At 45.6% G+C, this 13,172-nt stretch overlaps 2 protein-coding genes across 3 annotated transcripts in view; one reads left to right on the top strand and one right to left on the bottom strand.

Annotated features, from left to right (window-relative positions):
- The window catches only part of ptprea (protein tyrosine phosphatase receptor type Ea), a 47,202-nt gene extending 42,895 nt beyond the window's left edge, over positions 1 to 4,307 (bottom strand). The window contains exon 1 of one of the 2 annotated variants that reach the window (XM_034558197.1): positions 4,138 to 4,307. The gene's annotated coding sequence lies outside the window, so the exon portion shown is untranslated. The remainder of the gene's footprint in view (positions 1 to 4,137) is intronic. The other variant, XM_034558194.1, reaches the window with a different exon arrangement.
- A 1,138-nt stretch (positions 4,308 to 5,445) lies between these two features.
- Positions 5,446 to 6,979, top strand: LOC117748990 (clarin-3). Its single transcript, XM_034559160.1, has 3 exons — positions 5,446 to 5,792; positions 6,293 to 6,478; positions 6,628 to 6,979. Exons 1-3 carry the CDS (start codon positions 5,561 to 5,563, stop codon positions 6,897 to 6,899), a joined length of 690 nt encoding a protein of 229 aa, XP_034415051.1. The 5' UTR covers positions 5,446 to 5,560; the 3' UTR covers positions 6,900 to 6,979.
- The last annotated feature ends 6,193 nt before the right edge of the window (positions 6,980 to 13,172 follow it).

Here is a 13,172-nt window from a genome sequence, read left to right as displayed (position 1 = left end):
GTCAGCAGCTCGATCTCCCAAAGCGCGTCTTTTAGGGAGTGTTGTGGAGTGCTTTGCAATTTGCTCATGTAGCAACTGACAGAAACACAATAGAGAAACTATGTGTTGCCTGGAGGCGAGAATACACCCATATTACTACTGGCCAGCTGTGGTGGAGTGACATCATGCTGTACTTCCCTGGGCCATATTCGCTTATTCAAACCAGAAGGGCTTGACCTAGTGGTTCTCAACATGGGGATCAAGATCCCCTGAGGGGTCCTAAGATAAATCTGAGGGGTCCCAAGATGATTAGGACATATTTCTGTTTCACTGAATTGTGTTTAATTGTGCCGACTTCCCATTTCCTTTCCTTGTCATCCCTCAGGTTTAAACCTACCACATTGGCTAACAGTAAACAGTCCATTTCAAATTCCAATGGTGCAGTCAAATGTCTGTTTTTGTCCGAGCACCAGTCCAAAACCTCCCAAATATAATGCAAGACAAGAAAAAGCAGCACATTCATCGAATGATTGGCTTTTTAGCTCGAAAAGTGACTTTCATCAATCATCCAAATGGTTTCTGAATACAGTTCTTTCCATCGACTAATCAATGAATCTCCTAATTGTTGCAGCTCTAGTGGACTTCTCGTCAATACAGGTTTATTACGGGTTATTGCACTATTTAGGGATAACAGATGGGTTTAATTTAGCATCCCCTCAAAAGATGATCTCTCTTTTGGGTCTCATGTGCTCGGCCTCACTTACAATGCCTCCTTTGAGCAGATGGCGGGTTGAGTCCCGACGCATCGGAAAAGGGAGAAATCTTGATCTCCGTCCAGCTGTTTCAGTGCTGCGGCGGCCCAGCCGCGAGTTTTAAACGCAGCCGATAGTAAACAAACACAAATATGCCCAGCTTGAGTTTGTACATGTATCAATCCACGGCGGTGTCTCACTTTGCCTTCCCCGGCAAGCCAGCAACAGCAGTGCTGGCCACGGATCAGAAGTGTGTGGGCTGCAGGTAGCTGCTTGAATAGACTGTGCAAAGTGCGGGGGGGGGGGGGGGGGGGGGGGGGCCTCCTCTGACAGCGTCAGTGAGGTCCCAGCTCTCCGTGAGGCTGCGGGGCGTTCCGGGTCCCATCCTCCAAACAGGAAGCAATACGCTCGGTTTCTCTGTTGCTATTCTGGCACCGCTTACGATCACATTTCATCGTTTCTGGTAAACTACTTTGCTTCGCCTGGTTTAAGGGCGGGTTAAACTCTCCCCACTCTGCATGGATATGTTTTATTATGACTAAATAATTTAAGCACGATGCCCAAATCCAAAAGATGACTGCAGGGTTTGCATTCTGGAGCAGTCGCCGCAAGCACAAACAAGCCTACAATTGCAACATGCTGCAGCCTAATGCGCTTTAACAAGCTTCTACTAACAGAAGCAGAAAAACAGGTTGGATACAGATGCTGTTTGTATCTAAAGTACGATCCAATGACGACTCCTTAATGCATAAATCATGAGACCCTCTGCGAGGCTGGCTGAAACCGTTTAATGCCGGCAAATATCTGACGAGTTCTGGGTCAGATCAGGCTCATCCCTAATTGTCGTGACTTTATACCAATTAGTTCATTCTCTGCCTATTTGAGGGGAGGGGGGGGGGGGGGGGGAAGAGTGTAGTGAATGTGGCTGCAGCCTCAGAGAGCGCACGTCTGCAGTGTGTAGTCTCGCAGCTCAAAAGTTAGAATCGGGAGTGTTTCCTCGACTTCGAGAGAGGTGGCGTAGAGATGGAGGGTGGGCGAGCTGCGGAATTTACTCCGGAATGGCAATTTGAGGTTTATACCCAGCAAGCTGTTAGAAACTCCAGGTGTGTGCACAGCTCGCTCGTCTCCACTTCGCTGTGGATTTCATTAATCCTCACATCTGTTCATTTCGCACAGTGCACCCACGTTGAAATAACATGCACTTCTCAAGCATTACAAAAGGCCTTACATCTCTGTATATATATATATATATATATATATATATAACTGGAAAATAAAACTAGAGAACATCTTGGCAGTGTGTTAAAAAGCAATTAAATGCAGGTTGAAAATAGCTACTGCAATTACAATCGTGTCGAGGTTTTTGCACCATTTAATTTAGAGACTTAAGACACAGTACACACAACCCACATCGTCCCAGTGAGATACATCACTGCAAATGATACGCATTTGATATTCTCGCTCCCGAGGCCCCGCAAAGAGAACGGAATTTGGCTGGAGTACGAATATGAATTGTAACGAGATGAAAGCCGAGTCGATCTGTCGACAGCACCCAGCAGTTTAATGTTATTGCTTCCTGCCTCCTTACACAGTCTCATTTGTCTCGGCGTGACTATTGGTTTATTTCAATGCATCCTCATTAGCTTCTGCCACAATAATGATCATTCTTCCCTGGGCCGACACTGGATAACTGAAATGGTATGGGCACTGAAATATCACAGGCAGACGGACTGTTTATGTATGAGACTAAACCGTGAAGAATCAAGGCAAATGAGATGAATATGAAGCTAAAAGGACTAGTTTAAAGCAGCCAGGTGTGTTACGATGCATCTCTCTTTTAAACGTGTGCAAAAATAGACCTTTTCAAACTGAACATAAACATTTTTAAAGGGTCCTTTCGTATTTCCTGTTGTAATGTCTATCAATACAGTAGCTGAAAGTACGGCCGATTGTCAGCTAACTTCTGGAGGCTGCTTCCATTGAATCACAGCTTGGTGTGTTCGACATGTTTAACTCGGGTGTCTCTGAGCACGTTGACTTATTAATGGAAAGCAGCAGAATTGAGGCGTTTCATCGCGTGGTACCAGACGGGCGGACGGTGAGGGGCTGACCTCGCAACCCTTGTTTTGAGAGACATTTCTTATTGTCACATAGGGCAAAAGTTAAACTTCCCTCGTTCAAATGTGCCATCTTTTTCTCTCTCTTTTGTTGATCCCAACTTGCTCAGTCTGCAGTACCCGTGCCTGTCCGATAGACTACAGGATTTATTAGAAGGAATTTAGCAGCGCCTCTGTGGCGTCGATGAACTCAGCTTATTGTCCAGCCATGCTGTCATGTGATGGGCCGAGATACGGTTACATCACAGCTTTTAACCCACACAATCTGTGCATAGTGCATACAGGTCCTCTGAGTCCCCCCAAAAAAAGTCATGACAAGTATGCAAAAATGATTAGTAGTGCAAACTTAATAGTTTGTTTTATGCTTCGTCGTGATCAAAGTCTCTTCGGGGATATGAGCGGTCAAAGTCCCAAAGTTCTCTCGTTAGTGGTCAATGGAGCACAATCATGACGGTTCATTTAACTTTTCATTTCCGTGGTCTGATGAGACTCATCTCTTTAACCGGCACCCTGTTACAATCTGTTCCAGGGATGCTGATCTGTGGCTGACCGTGACCTCTGACCTCCCCCAGGGGAGAGACCTTCCCTGTGGAAATTAATACCATCCCCGTCCAATGATTACCAACCACAAAACATGTGCAGTCAACTCCACATTTTTGCATCCAAAATCAACATCCGAGGACATAACTCCAACACCTCGAAGTAACAAGTCTTAGCAGATCCATCCACGATATCTGAAGTACCAATAGCCTCCGACATGTTGAAACTGGCTCAACTGCAGCCCACACAGACCCACCAGGATAGGAAAACAGGAGTATTAAATCTTCACTGCGAAGAATCCAAAAGACAAGACACAAGAACAGACACAAGAGGAAAGAGAGAGAGAGAAAAAAAAAGAGCCCGAGTTGAGGGACAGAAACTCCAAACGCGTGTTCCGTTGACCCGCAGTGACACACCGGCTGCAGGGGTGTCAAACCGAAGCGCTGCCGGGATGTAATCACACGACACACCTCGCGGGTTTGTGGGAGCAAAAGCTGCACGCGCACCTGAAATGGACGGCTCGTGTGAAAAAAAAACCAACCGTGCGCCACCGCCGCCGCTGCGCGTAACGGACAGGTAACACGGTAACACGGCAACACGGTAACACGGTAACACGGCGTGTGACTTGAAAGACGACAGGGAGGAGGAGGAGAAGAAGAAAAAAAAAAAAAAAAGGTGCCGCCGAACGAGACGCCAAAAAAAAAAAAAAAAAAGACGCCTTGACGACATAAAGTAATCGTGCCACTCACCTTGACGGCACCGACAATAAGTCCCGAGCGCGAGCCGTGTTCGGGAAAAGGCGAGGCGACGCTCCGGTGTAGCCGCGCCTGTCACCGGGAAGGCGGAGTTTGTGTTTACTCCAACCGAACACACAACTGGCTGTCAGCGAGCACACGGGGTCCTCCTCTCCGGGTCTGGCGAGGAAAGGGAGCCACAGTCTGGCGGCTTGTTTTACTGCAACACACGTGTGCGCGCTTCCGCGTGGGTTCAGACGTGTTTTTTGTTGTTGTTTTTTTATCTTTTTTTTTTTTTCCCGTTGGAATAAAACTTAAGGTTATTGTGTGTGTGTGTGTGTGTGTGTGTGTGTGTGTGTGTGTGTGTGTGTATGATTTGAATGAGTTACCGAGTGCGTTATAATGACTTATAGTTAATTATGTAATAGTGCTTCTTCATTACATAATGTGTGTAAGTGTACATGTATAATGCTTAATATATATACTTTTAACACATTTTCTGTCAGACTTTGAGGAAGATGTCATTTCAACCAAATAAGTTTGATAAGAAAGGACTTCCAAATCTGTATTAAAGGCATGTTAATATACCCTGTTACACCCAGGTGTAAGAGGATTGGTAGAAACATTCTGCAAACGCATACAGAGATGTTCTATGATGACCATGAACCGTCCTTAAGCTTTATAGCTCCACTAATGCTGGAAAAAGAGTGTTCTCTTCTTACATTTTGTGCCATAAATCAGTGGCACTAACCAGGTGACTTGTAGTGTGAAAGGACACGATTTTAAAGGTCAGAGGTCACTTTTATCAGTTTTTAGAAAATATCTTTTCATAAAAATGATTGCTATCCCCACTTCTCCTGGCATCATGGCTTTAGTGCATCGTTGATGACGCACACGTGGGATCAGATGATCATACCTCTTCCAGTAACTTTTTTTTCCTTCCCAGTCAGGTAAATAATTAATCTGCATTATGTTTTATGACCCCATCATTTCATGAACAGGACTTTGAACCGAGGACTCTGAACGTGGTTCTCTCAAAGTGCGCCACAGGTGTGTATGTGTTCAGTTTGAATTAGGAATCCTCTGTTAGCGTTGGCCATTCAGAAAATATTTCACAACCTTCACAGTACATTCAGGAAACAGATCAGATTTTCCGTTGCAGTCTGAGACCAGAGACAACACAGTTATCATGCTTCAACTGTTGAGGGAACGGGTGTCCTACCATGACAACCAGCTCTCGGTTTTTCTTTCAAACCAAAGGTCACAATCATAATCTAGAGACTTTATGACCAGCAGTCTACTCCACCCAGGAAGGTAACTCATACACAGACTCTTTAGAGGATCAGAGGGTCCTAATCTGCTTCTGAGGCTTCATCTGAGCTTTAGAGAAGAGACGCTGGGATTTAGATTAAACTGGCGCAACTGGAATACAGCGATAATGCCATCCCTTAATAAGATTCTGCTTTTCCTGTCCAGTGCGCTGGCGACTGCCATTTCTGTTTTGGTGTTGGGGTTCAGCATGTCAATACAGTGGGTTGAGACGACCATGGATTGCACAAGCAGTGGAAGTAGCTTCTCCAACGGATCTGCTGTGGTCACTTTGAGTCTTTTTGATGGGACTATGACCAGAATCCATTGCCCCTTTTTTGGAGGTCAGGACGATTTTGAAGGTAAATATTTTCTTATTTATTATTTACTTATTTACCTTGAGAATCTAAAGCCATGCTGATAGTTTCGGTTTTATTTCCCCCAGTATCTCTTAAGATTCCTGCCTTCAAACAACAGTAATGAAACATTTATATGAAACAATTACAACAGCATTCTGTTGTTTTTTTATTTTGGGGTTAAAGCTGACCCTTTAAAACGAGACATATTACTCTGACTACACAAAAATACAGCATGTCATTTGTAGAATTTACATTATTGTAACAATTGGAGAACATCTTCAGATATTATTGATTGTAAAACACAGGCCTGCTCACACAGTTTCACCAGTATAATGCATGCTCATATAACCATGATGTTTCTAATACTGTGTGTGTGTGTGTGTGTGTGTGTGTGTGTGTGTGTGTGTGTGTGTGTGTGTGTGTGTGTGTGTGTGTGTGTGTGTGTGTGTGTGTGTGTGTGTGTGTGTGTGTGTGTGTGTGTGTGTGTGTGTGTGTGTGTGTAGTGTTTCCTCAGTTGGCAGGAATAGGAGGAACCCCTCTCGTGCTGCACGGTCTGGTTGTGTGCGTGTTGGTCCTGTGTCTGCTGTTTTCCGCCTGCAGCATCCTTATCTCCCTCTACAACAGTGTCAGCAACCCTTATGAGACCTACATGGGGCCTATAGGCGTGTACGTCTGCAGCTCGCTCAGCGGTAAGTGAGATGCCCGTCACAGCACGAAGCATCTGGGGGTGACAGAAGTGGAATTGCCAGAAACAAATCGGCACATATTTTTGCATTGCACACCGATGCAGATATTTAAGTTCCAGTTGTCATTTAATTGTTCTCTCTTTCTCCTGCAGCGAGTTTTTCCGTCGTGGTCCTCTTAATATTTGCGGTGAACGTCAACAACGTGGCAGAGGATTTGGTACAGACCTACACCGGCAATATTGTAGCAGACGTGAGGAACAAGTCTTCGGAGCTGTATCTAGGATACTACCTGGTCCTCCTTTACACGGGGCTATCTCTCATCGCCATTGTGTTGATCTACGTTTACGAACACGCAGCCTACACCCATAGGCGGGAGCAGCAGAGGCCTACAGAGGACGCACCCAAGGAGATAATGATGTATTAGTGACCTGCAATGGAGAAGGCTTTCAGTGACATTGACAAATTGCTCATCATAACTTCCTGGAATAACTTATTGTAATGGAGAATTACAGACAGAAATCAACATAAAGCCAATAACATTGTTATGTGTCTGACAGTTTGAATAAAATAAGTGAATGTAAATAAACAATTGACATGAGGTTGTTCCCTTTATTTTGCATTTTTATTCCTTCCTTATGATGTGTATTGTATATTATTTATATTGTTTATTGCATGCGCAAAACACCAAGGCAAATTCCTTGTAACTGAATAACTTACGTGGCAATAACCCCTCTATTGTATTCCGATTAAAGGAAGTCTTTACAAACTTTGTAAAAAAAAAAATTTAAAAAGTAAATTAATGTTCAAGGTTTATTGAAAGGGTGGAAAAAGTGCAAATTATGTGCAGTTGATGAGTGAGTCTAATTGTTTGAGGAAAAGGTAAGGTTACATTTAATTAAGGGTGGAAAAAGGTAGTGGGGAGTAGAGTGTGAGGCACATGGGGATTAATTGATCTCTGCTGCCCTCTATCTCTGAGGTGACATCATTGTAAAAAGTCCAAAAAGAAACCCCCTCTCCTTGAAACCGGAAGAGAAAAGGATTTGGCAGATTGTTTTTTAATTTTTTTATTAATCACGGGTCATTTCTGTCAAAGGGTCTAACTAAAGAAGTTTAATAAGGAGCACTGCACAGGACTCACAAACTTGGATTCTCACGGTCATTTCCATGACTGGAAAACTCCAGACTTGGGACAGACCAGTGGTTCCCAACGTTCCTCACTAACCTGTCAGATGTCCAATTTGATGTTATTTTTACATTATTAAATATACAAAAGTGAATATAGTGACAATACTGTTATCATAAAATTTAACTGTCAGTGTTTTTGGTCACGTTTATATGTATTAGGCCTACTATCGCATTAGCTTACTATTCAACTGGTAGCCATTACTGTTAGCAGTATGTTTAGGCTAATGAAATTAAGAAATACCTGAATATTAAGCCTACGCTATTTAAACTGGTTATCATCTACCTTTAGCCGATACTTTTGACTGTTTATTCAGTTTTCTTACTTTCTATTTCAACCATTAGCTACTTAGCTTTAACTATTTTGACTCACATTTGATAACATCAACTGTAAATTCATTAGGTTACTTAAAGGTTCCCCTTCATTTGAATGATTTTACCGATTACTCTTTAGTTTACTGTATCCATTGACTTAAGAACTATTTCAACACATTATGCATAATTTCTTTGGCATTTTTGCATTAATTCATGGCTCATGATAGAAGCCATGCTTAACTTGAGCCCTTTAAACACCAGTGATGCGTTGCATTTGAACTGCATCCACTTCCTTTTGGGATAAACTTTGCGAAAGCCTTCACGAGAAACGCATTATTATTACAGATGTGTTTAAATTCATTTCAAAAGATGAAAAAACGGAAAAAAAACAAGCAACGCTGAAAGTGTGCGGGAGCTGAGAAAGATCTTGCAGAGAGTCGACGTCTATTGTCTCCTGGATCTTCAGACGCTCTCACAGCAGTGATTCACATGACTGTGTTGACATGCAAGCAGGGCCGAGGTGTCCTCTTACCGCTTCCCGAGTGCCATCACTCAGGGCCTAAAGTCTGTTTGGACATGCCCTTTCCAGCACCTCTCAGCTCCGCAACGCCTTCTACCTGCCTTCAAAAGAACTACTCTTCCTTTAAGTCTCACACTTCAAGGGACGCGTGGAAGGATGCAACAATCTGCTTTGTGGTCCTCAGTGTGAATATGTATTACATTTCCGAGGATGCGTGCTTTCTACAATAAATCAAAAGCAATTCAGGCTGATTAGAAAATCCACCATGCCTTCTGAGGTGGAAATGTATATTTGTTTTCAGGTTAGGAGAATCATCTGCTTATTCACAGTATAGTTTTATTCATTAGTCTAACATCTGTTTTTTAGGCTACTAAAGGCATTGAGTTAGAGTGATCAATATCAAAACGTCTACATTTATTCCCCCACCTCTCATCAAACTACTCCTGCCCGAATATTCATGATGCAGCCTGATGTAACACTTCAGTTGCGACTGGGACTCAGTGTGAAGCCGGGGTAGGTTGTGTTCTCCAGAGGAGGCCACGTCAAAGCCTGTTTCAGTGCAACAACGCCTGCTGTGAGATTGATAAGCTCCTCACAACACAGCACAGAACTGTCAGCCATTAGAGACCCTCTTATTGTATCGTTCACCCTTTGAAAGTCATCGTTGACCCAATCTGACAGACGGGAGCCAAACAAAAAGACACTCAAACTCGACTTTACTTAATGTACGTATCTTTACCCTTTTAGAAAAGGCTCCTCATAGACATAAAGGAAGGCATTTTAAATTGATGTATGTCCTCGATTCTGAACGTCAACCTGTTTAACAGCTGCTAGAGGAGATATTTATATATATATCTATTACGGATCTTCATCCGTGTGCACTGAGGGGTGGAATAGCTGATTTGCTATTGAGAGATCCCTCTCGCCGTTTGCTGTGCAAACATTGATCAAATATAATAAGAGGTGGGCAGTAATCTCTTCCTCTCTGCATATACTCTGTGGATAAACCTGGGATTAGGCAGAAGCCCTGAGCCCTGACCATGCACTCTGTGTGATAGGATTAGACCGGGAACTTTTGTACCTGTGAAACCTTATCCTCCGAGGTCCCGCATTACAGAGGCCTATGAAACAGACACCTCCAGCTGCAGGGCAGGGGAGGGGGCACACATTCAGCCACGTAGAGTCCACTCTCGTGGGGCACACGGGGGGAAGGGGGATCTTCTCTTCTGGTCTTCAACCTTTGGGAGTTAAGAGGTATAGGTGTAAGTGTATATGTGTGTGTATGCGGGGGTACGGGGGTCTTCAACACTTTCACAAACACCTTGAAAGGCTCCTCACCTGCAAATACATAGATAAAGTCTTGTAAATCAAATAAGTAGGGCAGAGTACACAGGCGCCAAGACAATAGAAACATTCCTCAGAGTATATATTGGAGCCTATCAACCTCCATCATGCCCCAAAGCCCTTTTATTTGATGTCCTTATCACGGCTGAGTGGCCTTCTCCCTCCACAGTGCCAGTGAGATGAGTGTGTGTCTCTTAAGGTGTCCCTGTTTCATTTTCCTAGGTTTTTAATATTTATGGTCCCGACTCAGCAACAGCTGCTCTAAAGTCCATCACACACTTAATACACAACACACTTACTCCTCTGTGCTGTATATTGCCTACTTTGTTATGGGTTGGATATATTCAATATAAGACGTGCGTAAAATTTGAAAATTTGGTCAGAATTTTTAAGAAATACAGTTTTGACGTTTGTGTGTGCTAGAAACATATCTTCTAAGACCAGGAGACAAGGAGACAAGGAGACCAGGTGACCAGGAGACCAGGAGACAAGGAGACAAGGAGACCAGGTGACCAGGAGACAAGGAGACAAGGAGACCAGGTGACCATGAGACCAGGTGACCAGGAGATCGGGAGAACACAGGGACCAGGAGACCAGGTGACCAGGAGACAAGGAGACAAGGATACCAGGTGACCATGAGACCATGAGACCAGGTGACCAGGTAACCAGGAGACCAGGAGACCAGGAGAACACGGGGACCAGGAGACCAGTTGACCAGGAGACCAGGAGACCAGGTGACCAGTTGACCATGAGTCCAGGTGACCAGGTAACCAGGAGACCAGGAGAACACAGTGACCAGGAGACATCAAGACATACACAGATGTTAGTGACAGAGCAAACACAATATTGTCCAACACCACACGTGAAAATGATAAGTTAGCAGTGTTATCTTGAACGGATCTACTGTAATCATTTTCAGCAGTATGTTTTTTTTATTTTTCATTTAACTGGTGACTGTAAATTCAGATTGTATTGACCAGTAGAGGTGAAATGCTGCCCTCTATTTGTTTAGGACTTGTGGCTACATCTTACATATTGCACCTTTAAATTAAACACAAATTGTGTCACATAGAAACTGGTTAGCAATTAAGTCTAATGCTAAAAGTATCTTCAAATTTTGTATGCACTCATTTATATGTCATATTTTAATAAATCTTTTTAAAAGGAGAAGGCAGCCCTCTATTTCACTGCACATTGTACTGGTATGATTGTGTATGTGTCAAATGAAAATGAATCAAGGGGAAAGGAGGAGTTTAGGGGAGAATAGCACCAAGTGATGAGTTGTATTCCTCGCTGTACTCGTTAGGTGCTTTCCCACTTAACCTGACTGTGCGCTATTGGAAGGCAGGCAGGTTCCTTACTTTACTCTGTCGTTAATCTTAATTTGTCAGTGAAGGCTGAGGTGAAGGTGGAGGAGGAGGAGGGCTAAAAGGTAATTGCACCCCTGCTGCTCCATTATGGTGTCATTCCAATGTTAACAGAAGATAAGATCTTCTCCAAATCACCTGAAGCCGATTCTCCACTTTACCTGGCTGGGACAGAGAGACAGAGAAAGACAGAGAAGAAATCCAACCTGGTCTCTCACAGGCCATGATGGAGACACACTGAACTAATCAACATGTGCAGAATCTTTCTGAACAATCTGTACGTTTGGTTAAAAACAACAACTTCTCCTGCCAGATGACGTTTTATAGCCAGAGTGATGGATGTAGGGGGGGGTGGGCAGGGGGCAGAGCAATAACTTTCTCTGCCCTACTTCGCTTTAACACATTGTTGATTAATGTGCCTCTGATTGGCAGGTGTGATAGACACCAGTGGGTGCAACACGAAGGGACTATAGGAACTCATCTTTTAGTTCCTAAAGGATGAGTTCCTTGATCCTTCTCGGCCAATCACACATGTTTATTCTGTTAAGCCCCGCCCTCGACTCTAGTGCCATATTCACACACACGGGAGCGACAGGAGAGAAGTGATTCCACCTGTTGCTCCACAAAGAGAAACTCTTAAATGTCTATTGTTCACACAACATCTGAGTACGGACTGATATTGATCAGATACAAATAATAACATTAAAAGCACTTCTCCACACTTGTTGTAAACAACATGGTGATGTTATTTGTGTGTTTGAACCGCTCCCCCAAACTGAATGTTTTAGCTCCCCCTGTTATGTGCAGCTTGGAACACAGGACCCAAACGCCGTCAACGATGGAAAAGCAACTTTTATTGCTAAACAGGATTCCAAAACAGGATTCCAAAAAAAACCAGGATACAAAACATGCACACAAGATCTTCCACGATCTAGACAAGACGAACCGACAAAGGGGAATGACATGAACAGGACTTAAATACAGAGGGCTGGTGCAGGTGATTGGACACAGGAGGAAACAATCAGGAACAGGGCAGACAATCACAGGGACAGGAAGTGAAGAGAAACAGAGGACACGAGAGACAAGGACTTCAAAATAAGACGGGAAACACGAAACAACACTACAGATCCTGACATAACCCCCCCCTCAAGGGGCGGATTCCAGACGACCCAACACAGTCCCCCAGGGTGGGTGGAGGGGAGCCGGAGGCGGGACCAAAAGCCTGGCAGAAGAAGTCCGGGGGACGGGCCGGAGGACGACCACCAGGAGGACTGACCTGCTCCGGAGGACGGGCAGGAGGACGGCCACCAGGAGGACTGAAGGGCTCCGGGGGACGGGCAGAAGGAGGACAGGCAGAAGGGCGACCACCAGGCGGACGGAAGGGCTCCGGGGGACGGGCAGGAGGATGGCCACCAGGCACATAGACCTGCTCCGGGGAACGGGCAGAAGGGCGACCACCAGGCGGACGGGCTGAAGGACTGCCACCAGGCAGATAGACCTGCTCCGGGGGACGGGCAGAAGGGCGACCACCAGGTGAACAGACGGGCTCCGGGGGAACCCCAGGAACAGAAGCCGGAAGCGGCCATGGTGGCGACCGAACACAGGGAGCCTGAGTCGGCCGGGGCGGCGACGTGACCCGGGGAACCGGGGTCTGCCGGGGCGGCGACGTGACCCGGGGAACCGGGGGCGGCGACAGGACAAGGGGAGCCGGGGACGGCCGGGGCGGCGACGGGACACAAGGAGCCGGGGTCGGCCGGGGCGCCGACGGGACACGAGGAGCTGGGATCGGCCGAGGCGCCGACGGGACACGAGGAGCTGGGGTCGGCCGAGGCGCCGACGGGACACGAGGAGCTGGGGTCGGCCGGGGCGCCGACGGGACACGAGGAGCTGGGGTCGGCCGGGGCGCCGACGGGACACGAGGAGCTGGGGTCGGCCGGGGCGCCGACGGGACACGAGGAGCTGGGGTCGG

Source organism: Cyclopterus lumpus, chromosome 19 (genome assembly GCF_009769545.1).
Source record: "Cyclopterus lumpus isolate fCycLum1 chromosome 19, fCycLum1.pri, whole genome shotgun sequence".
NCBI classification, from domain to species: Eukaryota; Metazoa; Chordata; class Actinopteri; order Perciformes; family Cyclopteridae; genus Cyclopterus; species Cyclopterus lumpus.
This window is presented reverse-complemented; position numbering and strand designations above follow the sequence as displayed.

Excerpts from the sequence above, each read along its gene's own strand:
- LOC117748990 (XM_034559160.1), top strand. The coding sequence starts at position 5,561 with ATGCCATCCCTTAATAAGATTCTGCTTTTCCTGTCCAGTGCGCTGGCG. Across the intron at positions 5,793-6,292 it reads AGGTCAGGACGATTTTGAAG|TGTTTCCTCAGTTGGCAGGA; the intron begins GTAAATATTTTC and ends GTGTGTGTGTAG. Across the intron at positions 6,479-6,627 it reads CGTCTGCAGCTCGCTCAGCG|CGAGTTTTTCCGTCGTGGTC; the intron begins GTAAGTGAGATG and ends TTTCTCCTGCAG.